At 33.2% G+C, this 16831-nt stretch overlaps 2 protein-coding genes across 2 annotated transcripts in view; one reads left to right on the top strand and one right to left on the bottom strand.

Moving 5' to 3' along the window:
* Positions 1–714, top strand: part of Swip-1 (EF-hand domain-containing protein D2 homolog Swip-1) — an 81433-nt gene extending 80719 nt beyond the window's left edge. Inside the window, exon 3 of the mRNA XM_072536576.1 lies at positions 356–714. Coding sequence (XP_072392677.1) covers positions 356–487 — 132 coding nt within the window. The 3' untranslated portion in view covers positions 488–714. The remainder of the gene's footprint in view (positions 1–355) is intronic.
* A 12858-nt stretch (positions 715–13572) lies between these two features.
* Positions 13573–16618, bottom strand: LOC140444894 (B1 protein-like). Its single transcript, XM_072536577.1, has 2 exons — positions 16485–16618; positions 13573–14008 (listed from the first exon to the last, which is right to left on the bottom strand). Exons 1-2 carry the CDS (start codon positions 16524–16526, stop codon positions 13652–13654), a joined length of 399 nt encoding a protein of 132 aa, XP_072392678.1. The 5' UTR covers positions 16527–16618; the 3' UTR covers positions 13573–13651.
* Between the last annotated feature and the right edge of the window lie 213 nt (positions 16619–16831).

Here is a 16831-nt window from a genome sequence, read left to right on the forward strand (position 1 = left end):
ATAAAAAATATAATCAATACGAGAATTTTAAACGAGAAAATACGAGAAGAAAAATATTCATCAGTAGTGAATATAATCGGGGGCGGAATGGGGTATACCCCATAAAACAGTTCTACATAAACTCTTATATAATAGTCTATTGTTATCAAAACAATTATCTCTTAATTTCTATCATGCATTGATAACATTTGATTTTCTTAAGGCCAGGTTCCTCCAAAAAACTTGTTTTTTTTTAATAAATTTTATTTATAGTACAAAAGATATTTGAAAATAAAACTTTTTACATGAAATTTACTTTCTACAACTTTCTTCATTAATCTTCTTAATCAAAACTAATTAAAATCTTTTTTTGTAGATTGTTGAATTGGCGAAGAAGAGCAAATTCGAAGATGAGATCCGTTTGGAACAAGAAGAACGCAAACGGCTGGAAGAAGAAAAAGCAACCAGACGACAACAGTTTTTGGAAAAAGCTGCAATGTTTAAATAATGACAGTGCCGAGAATAATTTATTTAGCCATGTATTCGTCGCATTTTAGCCACTCACCAGTGTTCAAAATTAACTGAACTGAATATTATATTATCTAGGAAATTATGCTTCACTATATTATGTTCTCTGATTTTTGTAAGATGAGACATGTAGACAGAACTGAAAAGCATGTACAGAACTGTATCAAATTTAACGTTAAGATACTAAAATAACAAAAAATCGAACCGTAGGATTTCCTGTTTACCTACTAGAAAATTATTACATGCAGTTCCTTTAAAAAGCTATGTATGATACAATTTACATCGTTTTATTAACATTGCTATGGTTACCATTTAAATAATTTTGAACAGTTGGTGAAGATGGGATAAAAGCTTTTATTGTTATAAAACTTGATAAGTCAGTGATTTCTAGCTTAAAACTAAATCATATAAAAGCAGAATGTTCTAAGTTTTTCGAGTTTATATTGGATTCTATTGAGTTTTAGTTTATTGATTGAGATTGAGAGAATGACTTATTATACAATCCGTCCATTACAAAATCTTTTTTTGTACGACTGATGTTTTTAAAACTCTTATTTTTCACAAGTAGTTCAATGATTTATTTACATTACCTACATGTAAACAACAAGCAAGTACACACTTTTCTGAATGTTTTCATAGAACTGGTATAAATTTACCTGCTAAAATTTTGTTTCGTCGTACTTAAAGGTATTTTGGACTAATAATTTTCATTAATTTTGACGAAGAAGTTTTTGTTCGTATGAGACTAGTGACACAAGAAAACATTTTTAACCAACTATGTTTTTTTCCAAAAAATCTTCCCCGCACCGGGATTAGAAATTATAATGACCATTTTTTAAGTTTTAACTTCAAGCAAGACTATGTATTTAAGCCCTGAATTTATTCACAAAGGAGTTAGTTCTGTTTTTTTCTGATCGTTGACTCTTCTCGTGAATCTTGATCGTATTTTTTTCTCCTGCATCCTTCCAGATGTGTTTTTAAGTTATGGTTTACTTTATAACGCTGTCTTACAGGCTATTACACATACTAACTTCTGTACAATAACTACACTAATTCTTCTTCAGAAGCTTCCATGTTCTCGTAAAGTTTTTCATTCGAGAAGCTTTCTTGTTGAATCCTTGTAGATTCTAGTTTACTTGTCGGTATGCTTTGTAGTACTGCATAATTTTTAAATTTATAATATCCCTAACATGCACCAATAACATCACTTTCAACTGCTTTGAGTCTATCACGTTCGATGATTTTTTAGCGTTCAGGATTACAAACCGTATAAACAAGTTGGGAACATGTAGCATCTTAATATTCTTATTCTGAATACATTAATACTTTTGCTACAGTAAATATCTGGTGTTTATGAATACTGACCTTGCTTTCTCTTTGCATGCTTTTCCCGTATTTATTTCTAGTGTTTCGTCATTGTCATCCTTGATACTACAGCCCAAGTTGATTACTTCTCCATTCGTTCCGAGTCCTTTCAGCTTGATTTCAATTAGTAACACCAATTTTCGTGGTATACCCATCTACACTATTCCTTCATCTCATCCTTGGTCTACTTCTTCGTCTAGTTTTCTCGGATTTCACCAGTAGAATAGGCCGTGAAGAGTGGTTCAATAGTCTGTTGTTAGAAGCACCCATGTCTCACCGTAGGGGAAAGTTGAGACATTTTCATATTCTTGATGATATAAGCTGTTTTATTGACATCTTGACATATGAAGTTTATTGACAAACGACATATATACATAAACTTAAAAAAGAGTTAAATCAAAATTCTTAAAGAATTTTGTTGAATAATTCTCAACCAATTTTCGAACTTGACGCCAAATGAAATAAAGGCCTTCTGGCATTTTGTACCTCGTCAATTAAGAATTGGTGGCAGCGCATATCTAACATGTCCTTAACAGCGGGAAACAAAAAAGTGCTTTTACTTTTAGCACGATGACGCAAAAATGTGACTTTAAAGTCGTTGTCGTTTACTTCTTCAATAATGTCAGCACATAGCTGGCAAATCCTAATAATGACCCAACTCAAAATCTGTGAATCATTCGGCATCTAATTAATCAGAAACAAACGAATCAGTACCACTGGATGATGAGAGTGCAACATCTGATTGGAGCTTTGGAACATTGGAGCTTTTAGAGAGAGAGCAATTGCTTCCTTTCCTGTTTTTCTCATGATGTTTTTCCTCAGGCGTACTAGTTACAAGTTTACTTCGTCCTTCTCTTCTCATTTTGAGATTTTTTTGGGGTTCTGACCATGCTTTTATTTGCCAATTATTAGTAAAAAATCTCTAGTATTAGAGGAGGGTATCCACCTCCTCTAATATTTCATTCCTATCGGTTACTTTACTAATCAAAAAGTCACTATCATCAAAGACTTATTGGTTCAGAGGCACTATTCCGCATTTGTTTAAACCTGTATTTATGTTATTGGGGGTCATAGATTTATTAAAACGCACATCTGACACATTGCAAAATTGTTATTGGCTTTCATGGATTTCTCATCATTTATGAGTCCATAGCAATGTTATAGTACCTATGTTTTAAATGGAGCATAAACAGGCTGCAGTTAGTTGGAACAATGTCGCGGTAAAGTAAATATGACAATTGTTAAATTTAGTGTCCCTTTGGAGTTGTGGCTTTCATGATTTTCCAAGATTAGTAATGTTGAATTTGTTTTGGAACTGTTCGCGTGTTGTATAAAAGGCCTTTAACACCTAGAAATAATTCAGTGTTCATCTATCCTGAGGGATTTACAGGTCCTAATGTAGTAGCACGTGCTCCGTTTAACATGTGATGTTTAAAATTAATTCTTGGGTAGATCATGATATGGGGTAGTGTAGTTCCAAGGGAAAAGCTATGTATTGTAGTAAGCCAGACCCGTGTAAAATGTAAATGTTCTTCTTATTAGACAGTTGCTTCTAAGGTTAACTCATCTTCCTCAAATATTCGATTAATTCCGATATTAATTTTCTAGTGTTTACCATATTTCCCAAAAAAGATAATTTTTGTGGACCTTCAAAATTAAAGTCACTGTTTTGGGGATTCAGCTGCTCTAATATTTATGTTTACTAACTTTTTCTAGAGTTATATTGTCTATTACAAAGATTTTTTGCACAATATCGTATTTTTGTGATTATCATAACAGTTAACTGGGCAAACATGTTATAGTAGGTTTTTAAAAACTTAAATAGTCAGTTAACGTGATTTTTAAGGAATAGTCTTGTAATTTGATCGAAAATTTCCAACTAATCAATAAGTCTGTTGGTTTGGAATTTTAATAAATGATTTTATTAACTTACCAGGATTATACTTATAGGTTTAATACTGATTTGATTTCACACCGCCATCTATTGTTGTAATCACTGACTTACCGACGTTCCCTGTACAATGACTTTCGAGTCACCTTACTTATATATATTTTATACTTTTATTAAAAACATTCTGAAATCAGAAATGTTTCATTGTCTTAATATTTAGGTACACATATTTTATATTTCAATAAAAGTTTATTAAAAGCTTCAATATTTCAGTTACGTAATTATTCTAATTACATATTTCTACAATGAAAACGGTTCTGATTTTGATTATTAGGTACCTATTCGAAACATTTTATTCTCATTGATAAATTTCTATTTTTATTTCACAAGACATACTTTTACATTAAAATTTATTTGTATATATTTTCATAATTATAACGACAAACAGATATTTTGACTATTTTCTTTACGTTATTTTTAGGCTTATGTGTAAATTGTGATAATTATTTTTGTATAGATGTATGAATAAAACGCAAAATAAAAAATCTTGTGCAATTACTATACCTCACTAGAATATACTTCTTGAAGCGAAAACATTGGATGAGTTTGGATAACTAGATATCCTAAAGAGAATAGTGGAAATTTTATAAATAGAATAGATTAACCATCAATAAGAGTGAAGATAAAATCATCGCCGTGCAGGACTAGATACGATAAAAATGGTTAGAAAAATTTAAACAGCGACTAAATATGTAAAATAAGGTAGAGATAGATAGAGAGAGAGAGAGAAAGAAACATTTATTGTTTCTAAAATGAGTTACATTTATAAAACACAACATGTCACAGTACAAAAAAAAGTACAAGATACCTACATTAAAATACTAATTATAAAACTTCTATAATAACAAAGCTATCAATTAGCGCAACTGTCCTCAAAAAATTCCTCGATACTATAGTAAGATAATACAAACATCTTAATTGTTTTACGGAATACTGCTTGAGGATCTTATATCGACTGGTAGGTGATTAAACACTTTCTTTCCAGTGTAAATAAATGATTTTTTATTTAATGTAGAAGAGGGAAATTGGCGGAGTAAACGAACAGGGTCTGTGGAGAAGACGATATAACTTTGAACTCTATAGACTTTTTGGTGATGCAGATAGTGTGAAGACCATCAAAATAAACCGCCTAAGGTGGGTGGGCCACGTTATGCGGATGGATGAGGGTGATCCCACTAAAATAACTATGCTGAACTATGTCGGAAGAAGAAGAAGGGGGCGACCTAAACTCAGATATCTGGACGATGTACAGGAAGATCTGAGAGAGATTGGAGTGAGGGGCTGGAGAAGACAGACACTCGATAGGGAAGGAGGGAAGAATGTTTTGAAGCAGGCCAAGGCTCACGAAGGGCTGTAGCGCCAACTGATGATGAGAAGAGGGAATTGGAAGTGAAATAACATAAGTTAAACGTGTGTTACAAAAGGAATCTGTCCGTATATCCACTTTATATTTTTTAAAAATTAAGCATGCTATTTCAAGGATATATATGCAAAGAAGTGTCAAGATACCCTATTTCCGGAACTAAGGCCTGCATGAGATACCAAACTTGACCTTGCATAAATATCTGAGTGCTCTCTTTTGTAGCATAAAAAATCTGCTGAAATGACGAAGAGAATGTCTACCCCAAAAGGCAATACCGTATCTCAAATTAGATTTAATCAAAGTCACATAAACACTTTTTGCAATCTTGAAATCTAAATGGTGAGCAACTTATTTGGTAGCAAAGCAAAAAATTTAAGCATATCTTTTTGGTTAATTATACAGTGTTTTTTTCTCCAATTTAAGTTTATTATTAATATATAAAATTACAAATGAAGAGGTAATACGCAGAATAAATAACGATCCAGAAGTTATACTGAATATAAAAAGGAGAAAACTTGAATACTTTGGCCACCTGATGAGAGCCCAAAAGTACACATTCCTACAAAATATAATGCAAGGAAAAATCCAAGGACGCAGAAATCTAGGCCGTAGAAGAATTTCCTGGATAAGAAATTTAAGAGAGTGGTTTGGCTGTACCACTAACGAATTATTCAAAACAGCAGTAAATAAAATTAAAATCGCCCTAATCATATCCAATCTCCGATAGGAGAGGCACTCAAAGTAAAAGAAGAAGCAATATAGAGCCCTAAAAATTTGTTTACGGTGTCAGAACAAATGCCTTCAATGCCCAAAGCAATGTTGTTTAGATCATTTTTAAAAGAAATTAATTTGGTTTTCTAAAAATTAGCTTTGCACCACTAAAAATTTTTAGCAGATCAATATTAATAATCTTATTCAGTACCTCAGAGTTCTTGTTTTGCCATAAAGTTGTCGTGTCATTTGCAAATATAGTAAACCGGTCACTAAGTCTTTAAAATATATCAAGAAACAGATAGGACTCAAAACAGAGCCTTGAGGTACGCCACAACTAATAAAGATATTACTACTGGCATCTGTCTTCCAAGTAAAAACTGAACTACTTTAGAGCAGTGCGTCTAAAACCATATCTTTCCATTTTATTAAGAAGTATTTTGTAATTGACACAGTCAAAGGCTTTAGATAGGTCACAGAAAACCGCATCAGCAACATAATCTTTATTTAAGTCCAAGTATAGTTTTTCCATGACTTGGAAGATGGGATCATATCTTCTAATTATCTATCATATCATATCTATCTTCTTCTTTTTTTTTTTTTTTTTTTTATTTCAAAATACATGTCTCGGCTGCTGTGGCCATTGACACGAGGAACTGTATTACAGAAAACAATAAATTAAGTTACATTGATATCTAAAAAAAAAGAAAATACAAAACTAGCAGATGAATACAAAATTAAAATATAGATAGGTGATACAATTACAACAGGTGATATAATTTACAGTTTTTAAGGAACTCTATCACATTAGACATATTGTTTTTGGAATTTAAAATATCACATAAACTTCCGTGGATACCATGTTTGATCCGTGCTGCTGCGTACTGGTTACATTCCACAAGTATATGGTGTACACTTAGACGGGAGTTGCAATATTGGCAGTTTGGAGGTTCTTCTGGAACCATCAGATATCCGTGGGTTAGCCGGGTGTGCCCAATTCTAAGCCTTCTAATGATGGTCTTCGATTTTCTTTCCGTAGAAAAAATTCTAGGTCCTAAAATGTTTGGTTGGATGGACTTTAGTTGGGTAGTGCACCTGTTCCATTGATTTTGCCACATTGAGGTAGATAACTTTTTAATTTCAATTATTATATCTTGAAACAATTGGCATTTTTCATCTGTAAGGTCAGAGCAACGTGCTTCATTTGCTGCGTGGTCAGCATTCTCATTTCCTTTAATACCAACATGTGAAGGATTCCATATCATCGAAACCGAAGTGTTGGATTTAGCAAGTGCTGTACATCTTTCGTGGATCTCATTAACTAACGGATTTGATGTGTAGATTTTTCTAATGGAATTTATGGATGATAATGAATCTGTACAGATTGCTAAGTTTTTGGTACCCTGCATTGGAACCTCCAGAGCTTTAAGTATGGCGTAGAGTTCTGCTGTGAATATACTGGTAATCTTGGGTAGTCTATACATTGCTAGTCTGTTATTTGTGGAAGTAACAGCACATCCGACACTTTCTTCGTCTTTAGATGCATCTGTGAATATTATGTTATCAAACTTGCCTCTATTAATTATGTCATTAAAAGTTTGTTTCATGAGTATCGTGGAGGTTTCCATTTTCTTATATCTGCACAAATTTACGTTAAAGTCAGGTAATATTTTTAGCCAAGGTGGAGTATTGGGCTGATTAATGGGGGTGGTAAGATTTAGGTCAAAATTTTCTAAGAGTGGGGATAGAAACTGTAGTGATGAATTGGCAGTAGCTCTACTGTGTGCTCCTGTTAATTGAAAATTTTTAATAAGTTGGAATGATATATTATTTGGGTTTGCAGAGACCTTAGCAAAATAGGAGTTTAGTAGACGTTGTCTTCTAATATTTAGAGGGGGTTCACACGATTCGACATATATGCTTTCTGTAGGGCTAGATCTGAAGGCTCCAAGGCATATTCTTAATGAAGTGTTTTGAATTGTATCTAGTGATTTTAAATAAGTTTTAGGGGCAGACATATATAATATCGATCCATAGTCTAACTTAGATCTTATTAGGGCTCTGTATAAACTTAATAGAACTTCTTCTTCGGCTCCCCATTGTCGATTGGCTAGTGATTTTAAGAGATTTATATTTTTTGAGGCACTGGCTTTAGTTTTTTCTATATGTCTCTTCCATGTTAATTTTTTGTCGAAAATTACCCCTAAAAATTTGTGATTTTCAACTACTTGTAGTGGATGCTCTTTTAATTTTATGAGTGGAAGAGTTTGTTTATATTTTTTGCTAAAGTTAATCACTTTAGACTTTGTAGGCGAGAAGCTAAAACCAATGTTGTTAGACCAGTGAGAAATGTTATCAATAGTATTTTGCAAAAGAGTGCTAGTGGAGCTTGTTACTTTACCCGAGCAGTAAATAACTAGATCATCCGCATAGATATTATGTTTGACAGGGGGTTGTACTAAGGAACTAAGGTCGTTAAGAAGCAGTAAAAATAAGGTTGTGCTGAGGACTGATCCTTGAGGTACTCCTGTCTCCAGGATATATGAGGGAGACATTTTACCATTTGCAGAAACTTTGAAACTTCTGTTAGTTAAAAAATTCTCAACAAATAGATATATGTTTCCAGATAAATTAGACTCTTTAAGTTTTTCTAGAATTGCCGGCCTTGATGCTGTGTCAAAAGCACTTTCTATATCGAGTGAGACAGTTATAAGGTCGTTTCTATTAGAGAATGCTTCTATGATATCGGATTGAAGAGTGATAAGATTATCGATCGTGCAACGATTTGGACGAAATCCTGATTGAGCGGTATTGATAATATTATGTTTTTCAAGATACCAAAGTAAGCGTTTGTTGACAATTTTTTCCAGGAGTTTGCAAAGTGTGCACGTTAATGAGATGGGTCTAAATGACATAGTTGTATTGGCAGAAGTATCATTTTTCTTGAGTGGAATTGTTATAGCTTGTCGCCAAAGTGTTGGAAATTGGTTACCTAGCCATATGTTGTTGTAGAATTCTAGTAACTTTATTAGGGTATCTTCATGTAGATTTTTTAGGAATATCGATGGAATGCCATCCGGCCCTGCAGCACTGATCTTTAGGGAGTTAACAGCTTCGACTAATTCGTCGATTGTTAGTGGGAGATTGACAGGATGATCATTGGAATTTGGACGTACAACACCTTTATTTTTAATGTTTGTTGGTCCAGTACAGTTGTTATCAAGTTTAGATTTATTTAAATAGTATTTGGCAAGTGTGTTTACAATCTGCTGGTCATCAGTTATGACATTGTTATTTTCTATAATGGCTGGAATTTTGTATGTTGTATATCTACCTTTCATCTGTTTTATTTTAGTCCATATTTGACTAGAAGGTGTGTCGGAAGTTATGCTACTGATGTATTTGTTCCATGAGTTCTTTTTGCTTTCTTTAACAATTCGCTTAGATTTAGCTCTTAGTTTTTTAAGATTTATTAGGTCCGCTTGGTTTCTAGTTTTACGATATCGGTTTAATGCTTTTTTACAATCTTTTATAGCTAGTTTACATGATTCATTCCACCACGGAATATATTTTTTGGAGGGATCAAAGTAGTATTTACCGATGCATTTTTCAGCAGAAGTTATAATACAATTAATCAACATGTTAAGATCTTCATCAGCAGAATTCGTAAAGGAGATTTCATTTGTTTGTTCCTTGACAATTAAGTTAAATAGATCCCAGTCAGCGTGAGCAATTTTCCACTTAATTTGGCTTTGTCTTTGTGAGTTATCATTGTTAGAAATTAAAATGGGAAAATGGTTACTGCCGTAGAGACTTTCCAGTGTTTTCCATGTAAGATGAGTAGATAATTCTGAATTACATATGCTTAAATCAATGGAAGAGAGAGTACCTGTTTGAATATGAAAGTATGTGCTGCTTCCAGTGTTTAGAAAATTAAGGTTGGAATTGATTATGATATTTTCAATCATTTTGCCTCTACCGAAAGTATTACTGGAGCCCCACATAGTGCTATGTGCATTAAAATCTCCGACTAAGATAAATGGTTCAGGAAGTTGGTTAGTTAGATTTGTAATTTCGAGAGCTGTTAGGGTATAATAGGGAGGAATATATACGTTGCAAATTACGATTTTATTTGGACACCAAACAGTAACGGCAACGGCTTCTAGAGTTGTTGTTAAGGGAAATTCTTGATGGAACATATCTGTAGAAATAAATATGGAGCTTCCACCACTAGCTCGTGCGTGTGATGTTCGTATAAAGTGGTAGCCAACGTAATTTTTAAGGTATGGATTATGGTTTTTAGAGAAATTGGTTTCTTGCAAACAAATGAAATCGGGTGAAGTATCAGCAACAAGCAGTTGGAGATTTTCTAGATGGGGGTAAAACCCATCACAATTCCACTGGATTAAATTGAATGAGAAGAATATTAGAAGGGGGGATTTTTCAGTGCTGCGACCTTTGGGATCGATCGGAAAGGCACTCATCGTCAGTTAGATCGCTTGATGAAATTGGGTCTGATAAACTTGTGGCTTCAGAGGATTCTAGTTGTAGTTGTTTCTTGATCTTTTTACTTAGACGGGTAAATCGGTTTTTTAAGGATCTATCTGAAAGATTTGGATATATAGTATGCAGGTTTAAAAGTAGACTTTTTACATCATCCGTGAGCTTTTTCGCTTCCGAATAAGGATCAGAATGTCCAAAACTATTTTCAAGGAAGAAAAAGAAATTGTCTATGGGTATTTTAAAGGTTTGTGGGTTCTTTTTGTATGCTTCTTGGATTGTTCTCTTGGTGGTTTCGGTTAATACTAATTCTGTTGGAGTATCAGGTTTGTGCTTTTTTTTCTTAGCTTTGAGACCTTTTTTGGGGGAAGCTGATAGAGGAGGAAGCATATCTAACAATGGTTGAGCTTCTTTCTCAGGAATTTCAGGGCTTGTTAGTTCACTAGGAGTTTCTATTTCAGAGTGTCCTCGTTTTTGAGATATTTGTGTTATGTCGATTTGGTCTGATTGTGTTTCAGTGTTGGATTGAGTTTCAGTGTTGGAGTCTTTATTTTCGATTTGTGGCTCTTTGGCATTATGTGTAGAGGGAGATGAAATTTTTACGGATGAGTTGGGGCTTGTTGGTATATATTCGGTTGGGAGTGTATTGTCTGTTGGAGGATTTGGACAGTTGGAGGCTATATGTCCTGTTTGTTTACAGATAAAACAATGTACTTTATCTATAGAAAGGAAGATTCTGTGTTCATTCCCTTCAAAGGAAATAAGTACTGATGTTTGTAATTCAAAATCTTCGGAGGGAGGGTATACGTAAACTTGGCGTCTGAAACTTAATACGTGTGAATATTCGTCCCCAGGAATGCCTGCTCTTAAATAGGATATAGGAGATGCGATGCGAAGTCCAAGATTTTTAATGCTATTTTCAACTATGTCATGTGGTAAGAACGGAGATACATTAGATATAATTATTCTTTTAGCAGAGGAAATAAGTCTTCGGATATTTAAAGAAACATCTCCTATCTGTATTATAGGATGTGAATCTATGAGCTGGTCAACAAGATTAGTATTAGAAAGATAGATACAAATGCGATTGTTTGATATCCTAGATGCAAAGGAGACTTGTTTAGGGCCTATTATATCACCTATAGCTTTAACGTAATCGTACAATTTCAGATTTTCTTCGGCATGCATCACAATGGCTTGATGTTTGCTTGGGAAAGTTGGCCGTGGAATTGTTTTCGCTACTGATACATAGGATAAAACTTGGTTTTGTGTTTGAGACATATTTACTGTTTTGGTATTTGGTACGCCACTGCTCATGTAGTCAAAAGCAATTGCGTTTTTAGTTGAAATTATAATTTAGCTTCTATGTGTTATGGTAAAGTTTCAGCTTTTTATTCATTTTAAAATAAAAATAGATTGCCGGTTCTAAGGCAATCCTGTTTAAATTTTTTCTTTTGTGATTTTAATCAGTTGAAACAAAAACAAACCTCAACTAGTAATGAGTGAATTATACATACATTTATTTGTAGTTGAAGGTACACTTATGTTCACTGTTTTTGCACTATGTTTTAGTAAGCACGACAAAATATAAAACGATGTTACTCGTTCGACACCTCGTAGTGGAATCCTATCTTCTTCTTTATAATGACTGTAAACCGAATTGGAAGGAAGAAAGTAAATTGTGTTTTTGTAAGAAAGTCATTCTGATTTTTACCAATTTTTCGGTCGGTTAGGACGATAGTTAGCAGGTAAATCGTGGTCTTCTCCTTTATACGGAGAAATAACCTTAGCAAATTTTAAACAATCGCTAACGCGACCTGTTTAAAAAGACGTTGTAATTGCCTCCGCTAAAACTCTCAAAACATTATCAGGAAGATGGGGTAAAACTTTAGATGGGATATCATCCCAGGCTGCAACCATAGGATTTTTAATGCTTTGTGTAATATTTTTTATTTCAGCCGAGTTAGTAGGAAGAAATACTCATGGCTTAAAAACATAAGGGATTGGACAAACCTCAATGCCCATGCACTCCTTAGAGCCACACAAGACCGAGAGGAGTATGCCAGAATTGTCGCCAACATCCACTAATTGGATAGGGCACCATAAGAAGAAGTAGGAAGTAAATAAAAGGAATTTGTATTATGCAATACAATAGGCAATATGCTATTATTTCTGGTTGGCTCGATAACCAGCATTCTCATATTAAAACTATTAAGTAAATTTATAATGTTAATAACATGGTTGCGTGATAAATCCAGATAATCAATATTAAAGTCACCTGTCAAGATAATAAAAGCATTTTGTGGAATTTTTTCAAGCAAGGATTCCAATAAAAGAATAACTGAATAATAAACTTGAGACATAAAAATGAGAAAGGTATTAAGCTTTTTACTGAAAGTAATAGATAAATAAAATTTAGATTCAATGCAGAGGTGGTTAAATTTATTGTAGTCAACAAAATTTAATTTATACTGTACTAGAATCAATGTTCCTCCGTTTGGAATATTATCGATCATTCTGACTATAATTATTTTATTAACTGATGCTTTAAATGGATTAGTTGTTGTTGTGGACCTCAGGTCCACAAACTATTTCCTCAGGTTTTTTAACCATGATATTCTTCTTCTCCCAATTCCTCGCTTTCCGAATACTTTGCCTAAAAGGATTACTTTCAGTAATCTGTATTTAGTGCCGTTTCTCATTATGTGTCCGAGATATTCTAACTTTCTCCTTTTAATCGAATACATCACTTCTCTTTCTTTCCCCATCTTCGCAATACAGTCTCGTTGGTTATCTTATCTGTACATGATATCCTTATGATTCTTCTGTATAGCCACATCTCGAAGGCTTCAAGTTTTTTCTCCATCGCTTATAATATCAAGAAGATATTTCGTTTACTATTTTTCCAAAATAGGTAAACTGTTTTAATAGGTCCACTGTTGTATTCTTGATAAGCAGCCACTTAGCTTATTTCTGCTACTAGTATAGGTGGTCCTGTTTCCATAGGTATGGGGGACTGGTTCTCCCTCTCATCAAAAAATAAATTTCGTATGTAATTTTTCCAGGTATTATCAATACTCTCTTTGTCCACGATTACCTCTCCATTGTCATTAACAAGTTTACTTACTCTTCGGTTTTTACATATACATATGTACAATAAAAACGCTAAATCATATAGATGTAATGATCAACAATTTATTTTTAAACACCCCTCAAAAAAGAAGTTTTTTTATATATAATAAAATCACAAATATTTATATAATACTAAGGTGAACTGGCGTCTTTTCGTGATAGCATTTGACGGTTTCAAAGGCCGTTTCGGGTCCATTTCCTAGATTCTTAGCACAGGTGTCGATCAATTGGGCCGCAAGAGCTGTATCGTCTAAGGCAGCACCCACTTTGGCTTTAAGGACATCCACTTGGATTTCACCGGCATCGTTTTGGAAACCTATCAACTTGGAAACGCAGAAGATATGTTCTTTCAGCTTTTGGTCGTTGGTGAAATCACCTTGTCTTGCCTTTTGAACAAGTTCGGGATTAACTCCGGATTTTGGAAGACATTCTTTGTGGAAACTTTTGATCTTCTCAACTTGTTCGGGAGTGATAGCGGCCTAAAACCAAAGAATTAATTAATTAACTAAATAACTCTTTAACTGAATCTGCTGAGGAATGTATTGGTAAATGCACGATTGATCCTTCCAGAAAACATGGTTCCTGGTGTAGTGAATCTTGCAAAATAGCAGTCAAACAATGTAAAAAGCAATAAAGAAATTCCAGAAGACTCGTACGACCACGGACCTAATACATTTTTAAAAACTTGGGGCAAGTTCAAGATGTATGTTAAAAGAAAGTAAGAAAGCCTCAATGAATCTGTACGTTAGTTCAATCACAAAATACACTTCAGTTGCGTAAATGTGGACAAGGATAAGACGTATGGATGGTCATAATACATCCAGCAAAATTGCCAATATCTTTCTGCAGGATAGAACAATTACCGATGATCAATATATTGCAGATATATTTACCTCCCACTTTTCAGGTATATCAAATATTCCGAATATTTCCAATAACGCAGACACCAACATATCCAGTTCCAAAATATTTTCTAACATTATTTCTATTAATCTGTCTGTTAATATCCTAGAATTAAAGAAGCTACCTCTTTTTAAAAAAACTTATAGCAGTAGCTCCTCACTAAAGTCTCTAAACACAATTTCAAAATCCTTTAATATGCCGTATTCCACAATTTTTTACTCGTTTGGTTAAATTTTGACAATTAATTGAAAATCATAAAATTTTTTTTTTCGTTCTTATTGACCCTTAAAATAAAAATTATCTGTTGTGGTTTTGTATATTATTTCATTAAAAAGTTAACAGCATTATAAGTTAAGCATTATAACAAAAAAAAAGAAGAAATTGTGAGTTAAAATCGGTTCATTGGGCTCAGAAGAATAAAGCTCTTCAAATATAGGGTGAAAAGGGCTATTTTTGACTCTTCTGAGGGCATATCTCAGGCACAGGGCACCTATAGGGCTAAAAAAATAGCTATAGTCTACTTTTCAAAGGTTCAATGATATACCAAAATTAAAAAAAATTCGTGGACCTCCCAAAGTGATCGAAAAGTAAAAATATTACTAAAACATATAGTAAAAAACTTCAAAATTTGTATATTGGTATAAAAACATTTCATTAAAACTTTTTAAAAGTTTCGTCCAAAATTTATAGATGCAAAACTTTTTCGTTCTAGCTCAGATCATCTTCAGTGCCTTCTTTTGGTACTTGTAGCTAACACTAAAATTGCAGTGAAGACATCAATATATGGTTTACATATTTAAATTATAATGCGACCCTAGGTCGATGACAATGGTTGTAAATGTTAATACTTAAAGAGCAGCATTGATCCTTGCTCGACTTGAACACGTGGTTCTTGTCAGTTAAAATGACACAGAACAACTCAAGTTTTTTACTTCTAAGTTATTCAAATATTTGGGAGTACTAGTCAACAGAAGAAATGTAAGTGTAGATATAAAAAGAAGAATTCAAGCGGGAAATACAGCATTTTATAGAAATAAAAAAAATTTAGAGATAAGAAGATAAGCCGAAACACAAAAATGAAAATCTACAAAACGACCATAAGACCAAAGTAGTATATGCTGCAGAAACATTTACATTAACAGCAAGAGAAGAAGAGCAATTGAAAGTTTTTGAGAGGAAGATTATCAGAAAAATACTGGGACTAGAGGGAAAATCAAGAGGATGCAAGACAATGGATGAATCACGAAATAAAAGAATGGATGGGCCAAGAAAACATAGTTAGAGCAAAAAAAGCACAAAGAATTAGAAGGTATGGAGACATAATGAGAAGAGAGAAGAGCAATCTGTTAAGAGTTATAACGAAATGGATAACACCAGGTAAAAGAACCAGAGGCAGACCTAAACTGAGATGGATACAACAAGTGGAAGAAGACTTAATCAGTATGGAAATTAGAAATATAGAAAAGACCAATCAAAGAGAGAGAAAAATGGAGAAAAGTGGTGAAAACAGCGAAGTCACACCAGAAACTGTAAAATCAAACCCAGAATGGGATGATCCTCACACAAAAAGAATCTTCAAGTGAAAACAGCTTCAGCTTCTTCGGGATCGTATAGCTTGTATACATTTATATATAATAATTGCAGGAAAAAACCTGCAAGATGGAGATTGACAGTATACAAAGTGCTGGAGCGAACGGTTGATGTATGGCATACAGCGAAAACTGTGGAAATCCTTAGTAATAGTAGTAGAAAAGATTGATGGTGATCTTAAATCGGAAGACGTTCAACAGTTTAACCCAAGATATTAATAGTATACAGAAAATATTGGGAAAACTTGCATTTTTTTAACTTCCAGATATAATTGTTTAGATTGAATCAAACAAAAGTTATACTATAAGTAATTGTTACCATGTAGTACCAATAAGGAAATTTTTATTAAAATCTATTGAAAAATTAATTTCATAATGGACATGTCAATTAAAAGCACCTAGGTATTGTTAACAATAATAATTTGTATTAAGTTGTTGTATAATTTAATGATTTGATACTCACATATGCAACAGCAAAGGCCAAGCTCAAAACCAAGAACTTCATGATGACTATTTTGTATTAATACTATTATTACTTAAGCGAACAATAATCAGTAATGTATAACATAATCCTTTACTTCTTTCCTTATATATGTGTGCATACAATTTGCAAAAACGGTTGTCAGAGGTTTGATCAGGGTCGGACCCACATTTATAGGTTAAGAATCTATTTTTCACAATTTTTATTTTAGAATTGTTTGAAAACATATTCCGAATTGGAGCTCGAAACTTCAACAGAAAATAAAAAATATGTTGTAATAAGAAAAGTACCAACATAAGTGGAATATTTAGGTTTTAGTGTACTATGAT

Source organism: Diabrotica undecimpunctata, chromosome 7, assembly GCF_040954645.1.
Source record: "Diabrotica undecimpunctata isolate CICGRU chromosome 7, icDiaUnde3, whole genome shotgun sequence".
NCBI lineage: Eukaryota > Metazoa > Arthropoda > Insecta > Coleoptera > Chrysomelidae > Diabrotica > Diabrotica undecimpunctata.

What these genes read in the sequence shown, in the direction of transcription:
- LOC140444894 (XM_072536577.1), bottom strand. Translation starts at nt 16,526, where the DNA reads ATGAAGTTCTTGGTTTTGAGCTTGGCCTTTGCTGTTGCATAT. An exon ending in TGGCCTTTGCTGTTGCATAT is followed by an intron (nt 14,009 to 16,484) that starts GTGAGTATCAAA and finishes CTTTGGTTTTAG; the next exon opens with GCCGCTATCACTCCCGAACA.